This window comes from Equus przewalskii, chromosome 26 (assembly GCF_037783145.1).
Source record: "Equus przewalskii isolate Varuska chromosome 26, EquPr2, whole genome shotgun sequence".
In the NCBI taxonomy this organism is placed as follows: domain Eukaryota; kingdom Metazoa; phylum Chordata; class Mammalia; order Perissodactyla; family Equidae; genus Equus; species Equus przewalskii.
The window spans coordinates 2,108,182-2,128,933 of record NC_091856.1 but is presented as its reverse complement, the minus strand read 5'-3'; the positions used below and the strand labels follow the sequence as shown (position 1 = coordinate 2,128,933).

Genomic DNA, 20,752 nt, shown 5'->3' with positions numbered 1-20,752 from the left:
CGCGCTGCCCAGCCTGGCGTCTGGGAAGAGGGCAGTCAGCAGTGGGGTAGGGAGGCACAGGGACACCCACTCTCGGCTGAGATGCTGCCTGGCCTCCAGGGATGAGGGTGACGCATCCTTTTGTTTGTCCATGTGCTCACCGTGCGAGCCCTGCACAGTCGACTCTCAGCTTGTCTGCCCTTGCCTCCTTGCCTCTGCTGCTTTCACCTCCTGCAGCTGTTGGCAGGTGCCCTGTTTCCGGATCACTCCGGCCTCTTCCCTCGTAGCCTTCCTTCAGCTCTGCTCAGCCTTGGGGTCAGGGATTGCTCAGGCCCGGGTTAAATACAGCCTGCCCCAAGAAACCTTCCCGACCATTGTCCGCCCCGGCTCTGTGCTCCTGTCCCTCCAGATGGAGCTTCTGGGCCATGTGACTCTTCCGTTGGGGTTTGTGGATAAAGGTCAAAGAGCATGCCTGATCTTCACGTGCTGTCCTGCACACAAGAGAGGCTCGGTAAGCACTGACCATCCGCTGTGCTCAGGCCTCCCCGGGGCACTCAGGGATACAGAGAGGAGTAGGCACCGTTCCCCCAGGGCCCCAGAAACTCCAGGAGACGCTGTTCAGGAAGAGACCCTTACCAGAGGCCTCCTCCCCTCCCGTCTTTGCAACAGCAATGCACTGAAGGAGCTGCTTCCCATGAGCGTTACTCCCAGATTCATTCTTGGCAAATTAGGAGGCTAATGCTGTGACCAAGACTCTTTCTACAGAGGATGACGTCTAGACAGTGACCTCTTCCCAAAGCTCCCTGCTGCATGGAGTAAAGACTTTGCTGGTCACGACCTGTAGCAAGAAACGTTTTCATCTCCACCTAGTGCACACATATCCACTTACATGTGACTCAGAGAGTCACAAAACAGGACTTACTCTTTCCATGTATGAGGTCCTTGAATATTTTCTGTCCCAGTCCATTCCAGTTTCACTTTGTAAAATATTGGTACTAGCGAATTGACTTCATACCTGTTAAAGGGTCAAGACACACTGTGGTATGAAAATCACCAGGCAACTGTCAAGACTTGGGAGTCGGATGGAGGTTTGAATCCTGGCTCTGGCACCTAGAAGCTGTGTGACCTTAGACAAGCCACTTCCCCTCTATAATAGAAATCTCAGAGGCTTCATCTGGAAAGTGGGGATCACGTAGAACCTGCTTCATGGGGTGATTGTGAGGATTCAATGGGATAATACAGGTACGGCTCCCGGCACAGAGTAAGTGATGGATAATGTGAGCTTTTCACGTGGTCGTGAAGGTTATGGTTCTTACTGCTCTGGCACTACAAGCAAAGGCAGGATTCCTGCCTCCTGGGGAATGGTAGTCAGGGAGGACTTCCTGGAGAAGAAGGCATTGGAGCAGGGTGACAGGATGACCGGGACACACTACTGTCCTCGCGGTGCCTGAGAACCTTGTGTGAGCATCCCAGCACCTCTGGTTTCCTTTTCCATGAAGAACAGACTTGTTCCCGAGGATTTTTGGCTGGACCTAGAGCCGACCACATTAGATGCCTTTGCCTTTCACATTTCGGTCTCTAATCCACCGGGAATTGATTTTTGTGTCTGGTGTAGAGTAAAGATCCAATTTCTTTCCCCCTTGTTTCGGAATGTATAAGCAGTTACCTGCTCTGTTCATTAGAGTCCGTCCTCCTGCTGAGTTGTATGTCGTCTTGCTCGTATATCAAGCTTCCGTATATGCACAGACCAGTTTCTGGACTTGAGTCTGTTTCATTGGTCTATTTATCTGTCCTGGGGCCAATCCCACACTGTCTTAATTACTGCAGCTTTCTAGTGACTCCTGCTGTTGGGGAGGCGTCCCCTCTTGTCCTTCTCCCTTAGAAGCACGTGGGCTGGCCTCTGGCCTGTGCTCTTCTCCGCGTGTTTCAGGATCGGCCTCTGCTGGGGACATCTGGAGAACCCCAGGAGCTGCCCACGCGCTGTGCTCGGTGAGGACCCGTCTCGGGGGCCTGGGCCCGCACTGCCTCCTGACTCCCTGCCGCTGGCCACTCTGGCTGGCATTAGAGCTGCCCAGGAAGTTCTTTCTAATTCATTTGCAGAGAAAAGCACCAGGGATGTGCCTGAACTGGGGTCCCTTCCACCTGCCACCTGCCCAGTGGCTCCTCCGCTTTCCCTCCCTGTGGGCCTCGTCATCCTACCCAGGGGCGTGCAACTCCTTTCACTCTTCTGTTCCTGCCTGCCAAGGACATAAGCCTACACAGAGAGTGACATGTCTTCCATTGGCAGAGCCGGGGTCCTGCAGGGGACTCCCCAGACCAGCGCTTGGCGTGCACAACCAAATTCTTTGGCTTGGGTGTTTGTAAATATTTTCTTTACCTGAAAATAGGCCTGGAGGTTGGGTAGGAGGAAGATACCTGTCACTCATGCTTATGATTTAGTCGTCTTTGAGTGGGAAGATCCAGGTGTGCATCTTCCAGCCTTTTCTGGAGACCATTCTGACAGTGGCTTGGATGCCAAGGCAGTGACTCATGGCAAGCTCTGACTTCATGAAATAGGTTAAAGAAAGGAGCATGACTCACGGGCCAAATGCACATGGGTGGCGTGGACTTGGTAAATCAGATGTATGTACCCTGCAGTCTTAAGCATGCAAGTGTTTACATGCTTCTAGAATTCAAAAACACTTGCCGAACTGGCTCGTTTGGTTTGGTGTATGTGTTGGATTTTGGGTGAGAGTTTGTGGTGAACCGTCCCCTGGACTGAGACTCTGCCCCGTGGGCCATGGGCACAGCCTTCCCCTGTGCCTCAGTTTGCTCACCTGTGAAATAAAGGTTTGGGCTGGAGATGTCCCAGGTTCCCTTTAACCCTTGTTTCTGTGATTCTCCATCTGTGGTTTAAGAACACAGAAATCAGAAACCTAGCCTTCCATGCTCTTGGCACCAAGACTTATTTCTGCCTTGCTTTTGGTTCCTGATGTCTCCCTCCCTGCCTTGAGGAGGATGGTTGTCCCTCACTGGCTGGGGCTGGCAAGGGGAACCTGCAGGCCGCAAAGAGAGAAAGGTTTGAATCCTCTTGAAGCGGTGCTGAATCCTGCCCACCTCTTCAGCTGGCGAGAATTGTCGATTCTGGGCACCTGTCTTGCTCTGTCAAGCTGAGTCTGCCCTCTCAACCCCAGGGGTTCATGAGCCCCCTGTGGGCCTTGGTGCTGGCTTGGGCTAGCCTGGCTAGGGGCTGAGCCCAGGATGCGGCAGTGGCATTTGGCTGGGGTGCTTTGGAGTCTTGATGCTGAGATGTCTCTGTTTTGTTTCCTCTTTCAGACCACTGAGTATTCAGCCATGGCCTCGCTGGCTGGAGGGCTGGACGACATGAAGGCCAACCTGACCAGCCCCACCCCAGCTGACATCGGGAGCAGCGTGCCAGGGCCGCAGTCCTACCCCATTGTGACAGGTGAGGGCACCTGGGGCGTGGGGATGGGTGGTGGAGGTGGGGAGAGAGAGAGGAGAGAGAGAGGGAGAATGCATGCATGGTGGGAAGAACTTCTCGGTGCTTTTGGACTTGACTGGCCATTTTTGTTTAGTGAGGTGGTGAGGTCCTGGAGCAGGTCCGGCAGGAGACTGCTGGGGCCAGGAATTGTGGCTGTGATGAGACATGGCTGTTTGTTGCTCTGATAAAGCCCGAGGAGAGAAAATGCCAAATGCGCTGCGGGCCGGGAGGTGGGCAGGGAGGCCTCATGGCAGGGGGCCGGGGGATTTTGCAGCCCCCGTGAGTGGTGCTGGGTGTTCAGAAGTCTGGGGTTTATCCTTCTCAGGAGAAAGGCAGCCCTGGTTGGCGCCAGCCTCGAGGACGACGAGGAGGGGAGTCCTGGCCGATAGTTGCCGGCGTTTCAGATTTCCGGGCAGAGGCTGAGTCAAGAGGGGCGGAGGTTTAGGCTGGAAAGTGCCTGGTATCTGTGAAGCCGCTGCCTTTCAGGAAGGCCCAGGGCCAGCCCACTGAGCTGTCAGTGTAGAGATGAAGGGTTTGGGCCTTGGAGGCACACTGCCGGGTTTGACCCTGCCATTGACTAACTGAGTAGTCTTGGGTGAATTACATAAGAATTCTGGGCTGTGGTTTTTTAATCAGGAAAATGGGGATAGAGCTAGAACCTGCCCCACAGTGAGGCTGTGAGGATGGATGCGCCAAGACCTGTAAGGGGCCCAGGCTCTCATCTGCACATGGCAGGCACTCAGCTCACGTCGCCATGATCATTCCTCCCGGAGCCCTCTCAGGGTGGCTGGTCACCGCTGGGCTGGGAGGGCTGGGACAGGCCGGCACCCCTCCCTGCTCCAGCAGCACTAGGATGAGAGGGACAGACGGGGAGGTTGTCCAACCTGGCAGGCAGAAGGTAGTCTTGGACACGGTACAGATAGACAGCGGAGCGCTGGGGAGCGGCCCTTGGCCAGAGCCTTGGGGTGCAGCCTGAGGCAGCAGGGTGTCCTTGGAGGCTGGGAGGCAGCACACAGTAAGTAGGGACAGAGACAAGGGGATCTCAGACATGCAGGTAGGCTGTGGTTGCATCCAGAAGCTGGGGACTGGACTCGGGTTAGAGCTTTAGGGGAGGGGCTGAATGAGACGTCCTCTCAGCCCCAGCCTCACAGAGGACAAGGCAGGGATGGCCCGCTCTGAGACCTGGGCTGATAGCTGGGCACTGGGGCTCATGGGGTCAGGCAGAAGCAGCTGGGGCCTCTTTGCAGATCTGGGCACCACATGGGGGTCAGTCAAGCGGCAAGAGTGACTTGGTCCCCTGTCTACCTGACATGGGGGAAGGGCCTGGGGGGCCGCTGAGCCTGCAGGTGGGGAGGTGTCAGCAATGGGGCAGGGACGGGAGGCAGGGAGCCTCAGGCAGAGGGTGCCTTTGCTGACATCACACAAGTTCCAGGAGGTCCTCTTCCCTGGCGTCATGAGGGTCCGTGACAGATGTCTCACAGCACCCCATGTTATAGATGCAGAAACCAAGTCTCAGGCGGGAGCAGGGACTAGCCCTAGATTAGGGCTCAGGGAAGAATCGGAGCCGGCCCTCAGTCCCTAGATCCCAGACCGTATTCCTTTCAACGAACTACAAATAACTGTAGGGGTGGGAAGAAGCCTGGACTAGCTGATAGTGACAGTAACTGTCTCTCTCTGGGTAGTTATTGAGCACCAGGCACTCGGTTCCAGAGGGACTCGGGGAGGTGGGTGCTATTCTATCACGTCCATTTCGCAAACAAAGCAACTGAGGCTTGGAGCAGTTAAGTAGCTTGCCTGAGGTCACAGCTGGTGAGCAGTGGAGTTACCGCTGAATGCCAGGGCCTGTGTAGTTGGCCACTCTGCCACACGGGTCACCGGGGGACTAGTCCCAGCGCTGTCATTTCCTTGCTGTCTGACTTGGCAGGTGTCTCTGAGCCTCGGTGTCTCCATCTGTGAAATGGTCCTGGCTTCTCAGAGCCCTTTGAGGATCAGATGAGATCCCAAGGCGACTGCTCTGCAGGGGGGTCTGCTCTCGGGACCGGCGTTCGCTGGAAGCCAGGGTTTAGGCAGGTCACGAGGAGACATTGAATTCTGCCATCCATGCACCGCCGATGCAGGTGGAGAGAAGCCAGGCAGCGCTGCGGCCACGGTCGCACCTCTGGGACTCTGGTCTGCTGGGGGGTAAACTGGCCGTCAGCTGGCCAGAATTATGCTTAATTTTGAAATGTTAGCAGTATTCTATTATAAATATATAATATTTATGTGATTTATATAATACTTACATAATGTAACATTACAGTATTATAAATATAATCACTAGCTTTCTTGTAAGTAAACAATAGCTAGCTAGAAAACATAATAGGAGAAAACATTAACAATACCACCGAAAAAAGAGAGAGAAAGAGAATGCCGAGGAATAAACTTAACTTTAAAACTCCGCTAAGGGACATAAAAGAATAAATGGAGGGATACAGCTTGTTCTTGGAAGGAAGACTCGGTATCATGAAGATGTCAATTCCCCCTAAGTAATCTATTAATTCAAAGCAAATCCAATCAAAACACCAACAGAATTTTTTTTTGGAACTTGTGAAAATGACACTAAATGCTGGATACATAAACACTCAAGGATAGCTAGAAAAATTCTGAAATAGAGAAATGAGTAAAACACAGCACACTTAAAAACATTATGATAGAGCCACAACAATTAAAACTGTTTGCTACTGACACTGAAGTAAACAGTCAAATGGAACAGCATAGACAGTCCAGAAATAGATGGCTCCAGAAACATTGGGTGTTTATAAATGCAGCATTTCAGAGCAGCAGAGAAAAGAGAAACCATTCAGTTAATGGTGTTGAGACGACTGGGTTGGCTGGATGTACATCTCACTCTTTATATAAAAATAAACTTCATGTTGATCAAAACTTCAAATGTGAAAAATAAAATCATAAAACTAGAAAAAAAAGTGAGGGAATTTTTTATAATCTCAGAGTGGGGAAGACCTTTTAAAATCTGTTCCAAACACAAAAGACAAAGAAAAATAATATAAATGACTGTTAAAAATGTAAATCTTTTGTATATACGCAGAAATATCCAAAAGACAAGGAACAAAATTAGAAAAAAAAAAAGGAACACAGATGACAAAAAGCCAATTTCCTTAATATATAAAGAGCTTTTAGAAAAAGAAAAAAATCAGTAGGAAAAACAGACAGAGGATATGGATAGGTAATCCACTGGACAAAATGCGGATGTCCAACAGCGTATGAAAAGATATGCACTTGACTCATAATTTTAAAGCTGCAAATTAAAACAATCATGAGACACGCACGCACAAAATCCGTTAGCTTACCAAAGATTGAACTGTTTTTTGAGGTCCAGTGTTGGAGAGGGTGTGAGAAACAAATATTTTCATGCACTGTTATAGGTGTATAAATCACTGCAATCTTTTTTGGAGGGAAATATGTCAATATCTATCAAAATTTTAAATGTACATACCTACTCGCTAACCCAGAGCTTTTACTTGCCTTTAGGACTTTGTCTCACAGATCTATTCACACAGATGCAGCGTGCTGCCTGTATCTGTACAATAATTACAGAATTACTTAGAATGGAAAACAAATGGAAACAACGCAGTGTTTATCCATAGGAGCCGGTTAAATAAATGATGGCTCTTTCACACAATAAAATGCTATGCAACCATTAAAAAGAATTAAGTAGAGCTCTGTGCTGACAGGAATAAACGTTCAAGATATACTTTTAAGGAAATTAACAGTTTGTAGAATAATATGGTAAGTATGATCCCATTAGTGTGAAAAAATATAAAGGACACAGACACAGAGGCACGGACACAGGCAGGTGAGAAGTCCTTTTTCCTGCTTTCTGGGGCGTGGGCTGTGCAAGAACCAGAGGTCTCTGCCCACTCCCACCCAGTGTCCCCTGGGGATAGCAAATGTTTACAGTGCCCTTTAATCTCCTGAAATTAAGTTCATAAAAAATATAGCCATCTTCACATTTAATTTGAAATAAAATCAGCATAATGCCCTCACTATGAGATAAAGGAGAACTGAAACTGAAATTGTTTGTAAGTAAATACTACGTACTTTGATAAGTAAACACTCTGGTATCTATACCTCGAGACATAATGAAGCGGTCCAGGCCGGCTCCGGTGCAGAACCACTGTGAGGGCAGCAGCCTGAGCAGAGCCCTGCGGGGGTGGACGTGGGCTCAGATGGCTGCAGACTGCGCCGAGGAGCGCTTGGCCAAGTTCCAGGAAACACAGTAGGAGCTTTACACGGTAGCCGCATTCCTGGAAAATTCAGTGCATATTAAGACCATGGAAATTGCAAGTTCACATTTTTATATAAATGACGTTCAGTTCTAGATTCAAATAATTATCAACAGATCTGCCGCTTACAGGAATGTTTGGCAGCACATGACAATATGTAGGATGAAGGAAAATTCTTCATTGTGTGGGGCTGTTCCACTGCAAGCCAATAACGCCCTTCAAACATTTAAAAGTCCCCATAGATTTTCAAAATACCCTCCAGGGGGCAGTTGCCGACCCCATTGAGAACTGCTGGAACACCTTGGAGGAACGCCCCCCAGGAGTGTTAAAGTGGGCCTCCATGCCCCTCCAGGCATTAACTTAATTCTGCCTGTGTTTCTGCACATGCTGTCACAGTTCTGAACTCTTCAAGGGCGAGCTTGAGTCTTCCAGCCCTGCTGCTCCGTCTCTCCTCTCCACACAGCCCAGAATGGTAGCAGCTCAGCCGGGTGAGCCAGCCCAGGGTCTGGGGAGGGACAGTGGGCTCTGTACTGCTCCATCCCGGCCCTCACACTCCGGGCTGCCAGGGACGATCTCACTAGAGGACAAGTGGATTTCTCTCCATCGTTTCTATGCCACATTGCACATTAAGTTCAACTCCCACTCTGCCAGCCAGGGCCACGGTTCAGAAACTGCTCGCCCTTTGCAAACTGGTGACATGGCCAGCCGGTTCCTGCATTGTCAGCAGTTTGGGCCTGTCCTGATCGGGACTAATTATCTGCAGGTGTGTCCTTGGGCCATAGGCCTGTCGATGGGGCAACCACTGTGTCTACCTGCCAGGGCGGACAGCGGGTGGGGTGCCAGGCTCCCCGTCTCTACACGCCCCTAGTGGTGAAGGGCCCAGCTGTCCTACCCTCAGCTGTGCCCACCCGACCTTTGCCTGGGAGGACAACGGAGCGGGGCAGCCTGTGTCCTTGCTGGCCCTTCCGCTGAGGACCGTCTCTGCATCAGCAGGTTGGATTGGAGGGAGGAGCCTACAGGAGGCTTCTTCTCTTCAAATGAGATTGAGAAACACTGGCCTGACGGGTGACCCAGGTCCTGGGATCTGAGGCTCCGCCGGACACTGCCCCCTGTAAGTAAGAGAGACCATACAGGGGCGGCGGACGAGCACCCACAAAGACAGGCAGAATGGTTGCCAAGTCCCTGAGACCACCAGCTCTGATGTGCTGTATCCCCCATGGTCGATGTTTGGCGCCTCAGGACCCCAAAGTTGGCAGCCCGAGAAAGTCCACTCTCTGCCACCTTCTTCATCTGAGCAGCAGGTGTGGGCACGAGGAGAGGGCTCTAGACCAGGGGTGAGAGGAATGGGTTTATGTCTAGACTTCACCACCTAACTGCCCTGTCCTTTAGCAAGGAGACTGTCCTCTCTGAACCTCCGTTTTCCTATCTATGAAATGGGGGTGGCAATTGGTGCCCCGCCGGCCTCTTTTGACTGCTGTGAGGATATAATGAGACAGCGAGGGGAGAGGGTTTGAGAGCCACCAAGGGGGTGTCTGAGTGTGTGGGGGTCATTGTGAGAAAGGAGATCTGGACGGTCTGAGGTCCAGTGTTGGTACCTCTCAGCCTCCTTCAGGGCAGACATCCCGACTACAGACGGGCAGGGTGGGAGGGTCGTGGAGTCCACCTGCTCACCTCACAGACCCAGCCCAGAAGGGAGGTGACCTGCTCAAGTCCACATCCACAGTTAAACCTGGAACTGGGCTCACCCAGAGCCCTGACCTCCATGCCTGCTGCCATTATGTGGTGGGAAGGACTAAAAAATCCCAGTTTTAATTTCCAGAAGGCATTTCTTCTAGCTTGTAATCGAGAATGCCAGCAGGAAAGTCAGACTGCCTGGGCTTGAAGGCCAGCTCGCCCTGTTCTGGCTGGGTGGCCTTGGACAGCTTAGTAGCCTCCGTGCCCAAGTTCCCCATCAGTACAATGGGGCCCGCGAATGAACTTCCTCAGACTTCCTGTGGGATGCCAGGCGTGGTCCGTGCAGGGTCTTAGCACGGAGCTCGGCATGTGGTGAGTGCTCAACCATGGTAGCTGTGAGTGCGCTTCTGGGCTCTGGGACCAGAAAGTCTGGCAAGGTGCCCGGCCGTCCGAACCACTGTTAGTCCATCTTCTGGGGAGCATCTCCTTTGATCTATTTTTTATGAGCCTTTTTGAGGCTCAATCAGACCCAACTAAATGCCTTGTCCCTCAGAGTGAAATCATAATGAATAATAAAAGCAAAAATACGAGAGATGCCATATGTATCCAGGCTGCCAAAAGGTGCCGGGAAATGGCAATGAAAGCTACAGAACAGCATGGTAGCCGGTGACGGAGCTCTGCATCGTGCAGCTGCCCCAGGAAGCCCATGGAAGACGCTGGGGACTCAAGGTTGGAAAGGGAGGAAAATATCAAGAGCTACTGTTTACTGGACTGTCGCTCTGTGCCTGGCTGGGAGTACGACAGTCCTGGCAGACAGTCTCTGCTCTCACCCGGCTCACCTGCTGGGGAGACCCAGACAATTCACAGCAAATACAGAAAAAATGCGCAATGTGATTTCAGAATGGCACGTGCTCTGGAGAAGACAAGCTGAAGAGAGAGTAGAACCGGGGTCCAGGGGCGGTGGCGAGTCGGGCGGGGACGAGGCAGAGCATCTCTAAAAAGGTGGCATTTCATCTGAGGTCCCAACCATGAGAAGCCTTGGGGAGATTTGGGGAAAAGTCATTCCCAACAGAAGATACAGCCTCAGAAAATGCCTTTCAAATGTAGAAACAAGTGAGTGAGGGCGCGCCCATTTCTCAGTGCTCTCTGCTGCCAGGTGGGCCCAGCCCTAATCAGGCCTTGGGGACTCTCAAAGTCGGTGGAAACTTCAAGGTTGGGTAGCTCGATCCTTCCCCTGGACTTACGATCTATTCTATATCAGCGTTTAGTCACCCCTGGTGATGGGGATTTCACTACTTGAGAGGCAAAGAATCTTCAAACAGGACTTGCCTGAAGCTGTTCTCCACTGAAGCGATTTCCTTTCCCACTGGGAAGCCAGCGCTGGGTGTCTGCAGAGGCCAGGCCGGCATCCACGCCGTGGACTCAGAGCCAGGCACTGCCCAGCACATCCCGCGGCTGGCAGTGGGTCCTCACAATCCAGCCCAAAGGTTGCTTGGTCTGCAATAGTGCTTTTTGAACTTAAAAAAAAAAGCAGACCTAATATTTTAAAGATCAGAGGAGAACAATCCAAAGGTTCCTCAGTGGGGGCTGGTTAAGTAAGAATAGCTCATCCATACAGCGGAGTTCTTGCAGCTGTAGGAAGGAGTGGGCGGCTCTTCCTGTCCGGATACCGACGGATCTTGGAGATACACAATTCATGAAAAATGCCCAAATAGTGTGTACAGACTGCTAGCTTTTTTGTAAAGGAGGGAGGGACAATGGGAATGCATATTTGTATCTGTGCACACGTGCATAAAGAAACTCTGGAACGAGACTTGGGAACTTAATAACTAGCTCTAGGCCGAGGCCATGAACTGGGTGTAGGAAAAGGACTTTTTACTGAATATCATTTGCATTTAATTTTTTGAGGCTTGTCAATATACCACCATCAAAAAGTTAAATTTAGGGCTGGCTCCGTGGCTGAGTGTTTGGGTTCTCGTGTTCCGCTGCGGCGGCCCAGGATTCGGATCCTGGGCGCGGACATGGCATCACTTGTCAGGCCATGTTGAGGCGGCGTCCCAGATCCCACAACTAGAAGGACCTGCAACTAAGATATACAACTATTTACAGGGGGGTTTGGGGAGATAAAGCAGAAAAAAAATTTTAAAGTGCCTTAAGAATCAAGAGACTTAACATAAAGACTAAAATGTCTAACCTTCCTTTGAAAGATTGGCAGACTGTCCACCTTCGGTCCATGTTCCTGTGTGGCCACACTCAGTGGAGCTGAGAAGTGGCTGTCCCTCTAGATGAGCCACACTCACCGTTTGCCCCGACTCCACTGGCCAGCTCCACGTGCTTGCCTTGCCTACCAGCCCCTTTGGGCCTCTGAGCGACCTGCTGCAGCCCCATCCTGCCTGTCTCCTCTCGTTCCTGCTCCTGCCCAACAGAAGCCCCCTGTCGAGCCAGGAAGGGCTGGGCACAAGCTGTCCAGCTGGCCTCGCCTGCCCCTGACTGCATGCCTTTGCTCCACTGTTCTGCATGCCTGGAATGGCTTTCCCCAAATATCAGCTCAGTGTGGGCCGTCGAGGGGGGACGGCCTGGAGCGCCGAGTGCAGAGCTCTCCAGACTGCAGCAGCACAGGGTTTCATCCCAGCGCAGGGAGGTCACACTCTCCGTCTAAACATGGTGCGCTTGCTTCAGGGGACCACACCCAGAGGGCAAACTTCACATCCGAGATTGGAACTTTCCCCAGAAATACAAGGCTGTTTGCGTTGCCAGAAAGATTCAAGGTGAATCTGACCAGGGTTGAAAGTATTTTTTCTTGGATTGTTAACTAGATTCACCGTTACAGATTCTAGAGAAACCTAGAATTTTGGAATCTTATTGTTTGGATAGATACTCAGGTTCAGAGAAGCTGGAGATCTGATTATTTTAAAGCCAAAATGAAATTCAGGCATCCCCGTAATTAAAATGGGGAAAGGAAAATATGACTTGCTCTCAGGTTAGCACAGTGCTCCCAAGAACTGTTTGTCGAATAAATGAATTAATATCTGTGTAAAGTGCGATGTCAATTTAAAATAATAACTTCAGCAGAGAGCACTCTAGTTGTTTCTGACCTTGTATTTTGTAATATAAAAATAAACCAAGCTGCCTGGCCGTCCTGGAGACGCACTGTAGTTTTACGCTTGCAGGCAGCTTGGAAGCCGACCTTTCCCAACCGCTCTGAGCAGGTCTCGGGCCTCCAGCCCCGCAGACCCCTGCCGGGATCCCTCCTCCTAGCTTAGCGGGCCAGAGGTCTCCGCGCCTCGTCCTGATCTGGAGGAGACCATCAAACTCGAGCGCCTGGCAGCTTGCAGAGCCGCTGCGTCTGCCGTGCATTCGTTCATTCGTCCTCTCACTCTCCTCTCCGTCGACACCCGCCTCTGCCTTCAGGTCTGACGCCACCTCGCCTGGGTCTTGAGGGTTGGAGTCTGCTCGCAGCACACTCACAGTCTGAGGTGGGAGGAGACGTGGGTGCACAGACAAGGCCAAACAAAGCAAACAAGCAAAAAAGAGAAACACCGCGGAGAAGCCAGCGCGGGGAGGGCGCGGGGAGGGCGCGGGGAGGGCACCGTGGCGTCTCTGTGGCCCCGGTTCCGACGGTTGTGGAAGAGGCCGCGTCTAAGCTGCTCCGCGGGGACCGTGCTCTCTTGGCTTTTCTGCTCTGAAGCTTGGTGTAGGCTCTTGCAAATCCCCTTTTACAACTCCTTTCAATCACAGAGTAATACATGCTCGTTGTAAACGAAATTCAAGTGGTAGGGAAGTCTGTGGAGCAACACGTGGCCGTGCCCCCTCACCCACTCCCAACCTGTCCTGCTGATGTCAGAGGGAGGGTTTGGTATATGTCCTTCCAGAACCTTTACTATGCACAAAAACTTGTATTGGGTAATATGTATATAGTTTATTTCTTACAAATGGCTTTTTGCTCTTCATATTGTTGTTCAGTATTTTTAAATGTTTTATTTCGTGTTTTATGGGCGCCCAGCATGTCGGTAGACCCAGAACCTCCGTCCCCTCTACCGTTCTGGATGAACCATCACAAACTTTCCTGGAGTGATACAGCAGACTCGGGCCACATCCTCAGGGCCAAGGGGAGAACCCCCTCAGTGTCTGATACCCGGGGCCGCAGACGGACAAGGACAGGGTCCAGGAAGAGGAGGGGGGAGTCTTGTCATCCACGGCGGCCCCGAGCGGTTGGCTTAGGGACAGCTGACTGGGACCTGACTGCCACCTCCCTCCCTCATCCCTCCGTGTGCCCAGGGCTGAGGGGAGGAGGGCGGCTGCCGGGATGGGAGGCAAGCGTTGGTTGAGTGCAAAGAAGAACTTTTTAGTAGCTGAGCTCTCTGGAACCACACAGGAGGTGAAAACAGTGACCGCTAATGTTTACTGAGCATTTGTTATGTTTCATGCTTTGGCTCATTTCATCCCTTACTCTGTGAAACTCAGGTGCTGTTTGTCCCCATAACAGTTAAAGGAACTGCCTGTGTTCACACAGCAGTAAGCAGCAGAGCTGGTTTTCTCCTAACCCCTGTGCTGCACTGCTTCTGCTGGTAATAAGCTCCCTGTCCTCAGAGGTATCGAAGCAGAGCTGTCTCACATTCAGCTGCAGCACAGCTAGACCAGGGGCTGCTGAGGTCTGCAGAAGCTGGTCAAACTGCAGAGTCTCTTGTACAGACTCGGGAGCCGGACTGCCTGTCTTTGGATCCCAGCTCTGCCGTGTGTGAACTGGTGACCTCAGTTCAACTGTTTCTGCGCGTGTGTGTACGCCTCAGTTTCCTCATCTTTAAATGGGGGATAGAATCTTGTTATGTACATTAAATGAGTTGATATTTCAAAAGCACTAAACTCTCGTAGGAACACAGTGAGAGCTGTAGAAGTGTTGTTTATAAATCTGGAGCTCAGGAAAGCAGCCCGAGCCAGAGAGCCGGGGTTAGGGGTCCTCCGCAGCAGGGGATGGCGGCGGAGCTCACCGGGGGTGAGACGTGTCCAGCGTGGAGCAGGCCTGCTGGCTCCCTATTCTGGATGTTCCATCGGCCTTCGGTGTTAGTTTCCAGTTGCTGCTGTAACAAATTACCATAAGCTTCATGGCCTAAAACAACACAAATTTATCATCTCCCTGTTCTAGGGGTCAGAGTCCTAAATTCAAGGTGGCGGCAGGACTGCGTTCCTTCTGGAGGCTCCAGGGGAGAACCCGTTTCTCGGCTTTTCCAGCTTTTTCTAGAGGCTGCCCACATTCCTTGGCTCATGGCCCCTTCCTCCATCCTCGGAGCCAGCGGGGTAGCATCTTTTCTCCCCTTCCGCCTCTGCTTCATTTGTCACGTCTTCTCTCTCTGACTCTGACCCCTCTGCTTCCCTCTTACAAGACCCTTGGTGATTGCGTTGGGCCCACCTGGATGATCCAGGATCATCTCCATGTCCCCAGACCCTTGATTTAGTCGCACTGCGTGTCCTTTTGCTTTGTGAGGGAGCATATTCACAGGCTCTGGGGACTAGGACAAAGACATCTTTGGGGGGCCATTGTTCTGTGCCCCCAGCGCCCATACAAAGATCTCCTTGAGGACTCTGTCTCCCCTCATGCCCTGGGATGACCCCCTATCTGGGAGGTGGTCAGGCACCTGTTTTGCTCTTTTCCTACCTGACCTCTCCCCATCACCTCTGTGAGCACCGGCTGGTCCTCATCCTGTCTCCTCCATCAGCCTCAGTGTTGTGACAACAGTGCCCTCTCATACCCCAGGGTCAAGAGACTAGAACATTGGTGCAGGTGGGCCCTTAGAAGTCAGTGGTGTGACTACCTCAGTGGGAACATGGGGTCACTTGGACTGAGAACTCAAGTTCTCTGCAAGGAGACAGCTCTTGAGCCCCTCCATGCCAGACTCAGCCTTCCAGAACGGGACTTTGTGCCTCTCCTGTGCTCATTTCTCAGCCTGACTGGTCCACTGCCATCTGTCTGCCTCATCTATGAAGCTGCCCAGTGGAACCCTTTATCCAGGCCTGTCTTTTTACCACCTTCCAACTCAGCCATGCCTGGTCCCGAGCGAAGCCTCTGCTTCTGCTGGTTCCTCTGCTTAGGATGCTCCTGTCATCGCCCAGAGGTGGCAGCAGTCTGCTGGCAAAGGAGGAGCGCTGGGCTGACTTGGAGTCAGGATCACAGATCCTCATTCCAGCTCTGCCACAACTCCCTGGTGACTTTGGGAACACCCTTCCCCTCGCTGAGCCTCAGTTTTCACATCTGCCCAAGGGGAATTACAATCCTGGCTCCTCCTCTCCTTGCAGCACTGCAGTGAAGTGCACATGGGGTGTAAGCTGTAAGGGGCTGTGCCATTTCTAGTGATCTTGACTGTGCCAGGTGTTCAGGTCCTGTGTCCCCAGTGGGAGGGTGAATGTGAGCTGGTGCAGGGCTTTGCCTGTGAAAGGCTCTCACGACACCTGCTGAGGGACTGAGGAACCTGCAGGCCTGCCAGTCTCTGCCCACGTGACTTCAGGGCCTATCTCTAGGGAGCAGTCCTCAGGTGCCACCTCCTCCAGGAAGCCCTCCCCAATTACCCTAAGTTAGAGTGATGTCATCCTCTCTGGGCCCTAGATCAGCATGCTTGTTTACCCAATGTGCCTCGATTTATGATTCTTTATGTCCAGCCTAACTTTCTCCTTAGACTATGAGGTTCTGAGTTGTCTCTCCCTTCCCCAGCCCAGCCTAGCATGAGGCTTAGAACATAGGAGGTCCTTGGGAAAGTGTTTGTTGAATGGATGGATGAACAAATGAACTGTCTACTATGATTGGTTGTTACTAATTGCCCCATACCCTGCCCTCCTAGGTTACTGTCAAGGTTGTTGACATGGTTCACACACTCATACACATCTTTGAAGAGCTTACAGGACATTTAAATGCAAGATATTATCACAATTATTGTTTCTCTCCAAATGATTAGCTTCTGCTGGTCTGCGGCCTTTTTTTCCTCCGATGTTCACAGCCCAGAAAAAACCTTTCTCTAATTTATCTCTATTACCTTTTATTTTCATTACCTGAGAGGCTGTAGAACTTCTACTCACCCCCAGATCTTCTAGAAATGTTTGGGAAAGCCGGTTTAGGCCCAGATGCTCAGGGGCGCCTGCTGCTCTCCGGACTTGCCCATCTGGAGCCTTTTCCTTCCCAGATCCACCAACTCCTTCTGTAAGCCTCTGTTAGCCCAGGCCCAGGAGGGTGTCGCAGACCCACCTCAAGGATATGGTGGTCAAGCAGCCTATCTGGGGGGGGGTCGGCATCTAGGGTGGGGCCTAGGGAAAGCCCGGCCCCCTGCGGATCTCAATGCTGAGCAGGATCCAGTAAGCTGAGAGTCACCAGCAGGAATGATAACTAATACTTGCCTCCTACTCACTGGGCACCAGGCATTGTTCTAAGCACCTTGCACATGTTAACTTGTCTAATCTGCATATCAATTCTGTGAGGGACTTAGTCTTATTATCCCCATTTTAGTGATGTAAAAACTGAGGTGCAGAGAAGCACAGAAACTTATTCAAGGTCACACAGCTCCTAATTTGGTAGAGCCAGGTTTCAAACACAAGCAATCAGATTCCAGAGACCACACACCTGACCACTCTGCCACGTTGCTTCTCACCAACCTGGTGTGTCAGTGGCAGGTGGGAGATCTGACCGGAGGATGTCTGAGTCGGGCAAATCCTGATCTGGAGGAGAACAGACCACAGCGAGGCCGATGGGCGGATCAGGGCCACATGTGGGGGTCATGTCTGGCATGGCTTAATCTTGTCTTAATCTTGGGAGGCACCTGGTTGAAGAGCATTGGGCTGACTCACCCTCTAACAGCTGGCACCTTGTAAGTCAGTCTGTACCCAGACAGACCTCAGCAGCCTTGCCAGCCACCAGCACACAGTAGGCCCTCAGCACACAGTAGGCCCTCAGTGAAGGTTTGTTGAGTGGATGGGCAGACAACAGCACACATTATTGTTCCTTCTTTCCTGGGAACTTATGCTATGTACCTTCTGGCATGTTCCTACCTGGGCCGGGCCACCTGGAGACTCCCTGGCAACCCTCGAGCCCTTAGCCACTGCAGTGGACCCCCATTCCCCAGGCTGTTCCTTGTCAAGTGAGGGGTGCCTGGCACTGCCAGCATCTCCCCACCTAGACCAAACCTCTTTTTTGTTGTTTGTTTTCAGGAAAGAAAGCAAAAGAGAAATAATTGTCACTGCTTTTCTTAGGCAGACTTTCCTCCTTTCCTCATCTTTCCCAGTCAAGTGCCCATGGGAAGGGTCGTGCCACTCAAGTCCTGGTATCTTCAGGAACAAGTCGGTTAAAGGCCCCGGCTCTTCACACCTCACTCAGCTGGCTTCCCGCTTTCTCATCCTTTATTGCTCTGCCTGCCCGAGAGGAAAAAAGATGTCAAGCAGTAGCCCAGGCAGGGAGGGCGAGGAGCCTCGGCCGGGGCTTGCGCAGGCCAGCGGGGACCTGATGGGGTGGCGGGGAGGGTGCCGGCGGGGAGCTCGGGCTCTGCCAGGCCGTCCTGGTCCTCACACTGAGCGCAGGCCAAGGCAGGAGGACCCGCTAATCACCTGGAACCTTGGGGTGTCTGCCCTTCCCTTGGATCCCTGTCTTCCATTAAGGTCCAGGTGGCTGGATTTGGGGGTGGTGCCCAGAGGGTCCAGCGGGGGGCGGGGGAGCCGAAGGTGCACTTGTGGCTCTGGGCACTGACTCTCTCCAGCCGGCCTGGCAGTGTTAGTTTGCCTTTCACACCCAGCAGTGTCAGTCCCGGTGGCTGCTCAGAACACGTTGCCCAAAGAAGACCATAGCTACCTCCAGGTGCCACCTGTGCCAGGGTGGGGGTGGGTTACAGAGAGATCCCTGGGGTTTTATTATATCCTTTTAGATCTTTCTTGTACTAATGAGGCTGATGGAGGGGCTACGGGGGGCTCCCTGTCCTCCTCCTCTGGTGCGAAGCCCGCTTCAGCTGGCTCCTACCCCGGGCTCACTGGGTCTGGGCTGAGGGCTGGGCCTCTGGGCTGCCTGGAGCATGCCCAGCCACTGCCAGGTTTCTCCACGGGCTGAGCACACCTCCGGCACGGACCGGCCCTGCCTGTGGCAACCCAGAGGAATCCCTTCTTTGACCTTTGTAATTATTCCTGTTCAATCTTCCTTCGTGTTTCTTTCCTCCCCCTTTCGAGGTGCTCCACTCCTGCACTCTCTCCAGTGTGTTAAGGATGTGAGTGAAATTGATGCCTGGGATGTCTCAGGTCTTTATGATGATGAATGACTTTCACTGCCAAAGCTTTTATTGTCTGTGATTTGGGAAGAAGGGGGAACTGATATATCAAGGCTGCCTGTCACACCATTTAATACAGTTATAAATCCTGACGTCACAACTGGTGGTCAGGAGCTGGAGAATTCCACCAGCTGCTGCTTTGCCCAGCCTGTATGGATTTTTTTCCCTCTCGCCTTTCTTTGCTTGACTGTCACAATTGTGTTTTGGGAGGGGGGATGGGAACAGCTAGATGGTGACTTTAAAAATCCCAGGGGCCCCCTGGGCCAGAGAGGAAAGTGGGAGCTCTCCCTGGTCTGCAGGAAGGAGCAGATGGTAGGCCTTCGACTCTAAGGTGAGCAAGGAAATCAGCCAGAGAAACAAAACCCTAAAAGTATGCTAATACCTTCTTGCATGTGCACCAGCCTTTACAGTTTACTGATGATTTTACACCTGTTATTGTTCAGCTCTTCCCTCTGTCTTTGGGAGGGTGGCAGGGAGAGACTTGATCCCCATTTTACAGAAGAGGAAACTGAGGCTCAGCAAGGCGAAGTGACTTGGCCAACGTTGTGCCACACCAGGCAGATGCAGAGGGCCGCTCCCTGGGGGAGCAGCAGAGCGTCGCCGTGAGGAATCCTGGGCGTGGAGTCAGACAGCCCGGAGTTCCAGGCACAGACGCACCACTGGCTAGTTGCTGATCTTGGGGAGGTGAGTTCAATTTTCTGAGCCTCAATTTCCTCATCTAGAAGTGAGAACCACACTCTCCTCACAGGATTGTTATGAGGATTCAATGAGATAATGCATGTAAGATTCTTAGCAAGATGTCTGCCCCATGAAAGGTGCTCGATAAATGTTTTTAAAAGATGGAACTACAATGAGAGAAGCGTGTGGTAGATGTCACAGGAGCCACCTATGAGGAGGGCCACCTCTGCCTTCCCAAGGGTGTGTGGGTAGGCAGCCAAGGAAGGCTTCCTGCAGGAGGCAAGACTTGAGCTGATTGGAATGAGCAGGAATTAGCAGACTGGGAGCATAAGCGAGGAAGAGCATACCAGGCAGAGGGAACATCATGATAAAGAAAACAGCAGCTCAGGGTGAGTGAGATGTGCAGGCAGTTGCAAGAGTGGTGAGGTGTACAGCTGGAGATGAGGGGGTCAGACCGGGGAGGCTCCCGGACCTGGGATCATAATCTCCAGATGCTGGGGGGCCTCGAGGGGCTTTAAGCAGAGAGTGGCATCTTCAAAGAAATCTCTCTGGGGTCTTGACAGAGGGTGGACATAATGAGGATGAGGCTCAGCAAGAAGACTGACCCCTTGAAGGTGGCTGTAGGAGTCCAGGAGAGGAAGGGTGAGGGCCTGGAGCCAGGCAGCGCAGGTGACGATGGAGGAGCGTTTTGAGGGTAGAACGGTAATAGTCAAATGCCAGGGGTAGATGAGAAGCAGAAGTCCAGGGTGGCCCCCTGGCTGGAGTTTGGGGGACTAGGGGGATAATGGAGCCACCAGCCGAGACAAAGAGAACAGGAGGAGGAGCTGGTTTGGATATTTGGACTTTGTGGTGTCCCAGGGACACCCAGGTGGAAAGGTCCAGAGGCAATGGGGAGGGTCAGGGCTGGGGATACAGATTTGGAAGTCACGGGCATGGAGGAGATGGGTCAGCCTGTGAAGACGTACAGATGACAGGGCGGAGAGGAGCAGACATCTAGGAAGGGACTCTGGGGGACAAGGGTGGCTGGAGAGAGGAAGCCGTGGAGAAGAATGGGAAGAGGTGAGTGGTGGAGGACACGAAGGGCCTCCATCTTGGAGCCTGTAGCAGCCACAGCTCTTAGTTGAGAACAACAGAATTCTCTCTGGCTGCTTAAGCAGAAAAAGGATTTCCTGAAGGATATTACAACACTCAAGTGGATCACAGAACCAGGCTAGGAGGCTTCACAGTGAGAAACCACATTTGAACAACGCCTGAACCACACCTGAAGCAACGTGAGCCACACCTGAACCACGCCTGAAACACGTGTGAGCCACAGCTGAATCATGCCTGGATCATGTGCAAGCCACACCTGAACCACGCCTGAACCACAT

General features: G+C 52.2%; 1 protein-coding gene across 3 annotated transcripts in view; it reads left to right on the top strand.

Annotated features, from left to right (window-relative positions):
• Window positions 1-20,752, top strand: part of PAX5 (paired box 5) — a 186,836-nt gene that overhangs the window by 97,716 nt on the left and 68,368 nt on the right. For all 3 annotated transcript variants that reach the window (XM_070597088.1, XM_070597090.1, XM_070597089.1), the window contains one exon: window positions 3,295-3,424. In XM_070597088.1, coding sequence (XP_070453189.1) covers window positions 3,295-3,424 — 130 coding nt within the window. The remainder of the gene's footprint in view (window positions 1-3,294; window positions 3,425-20,752) is intronic.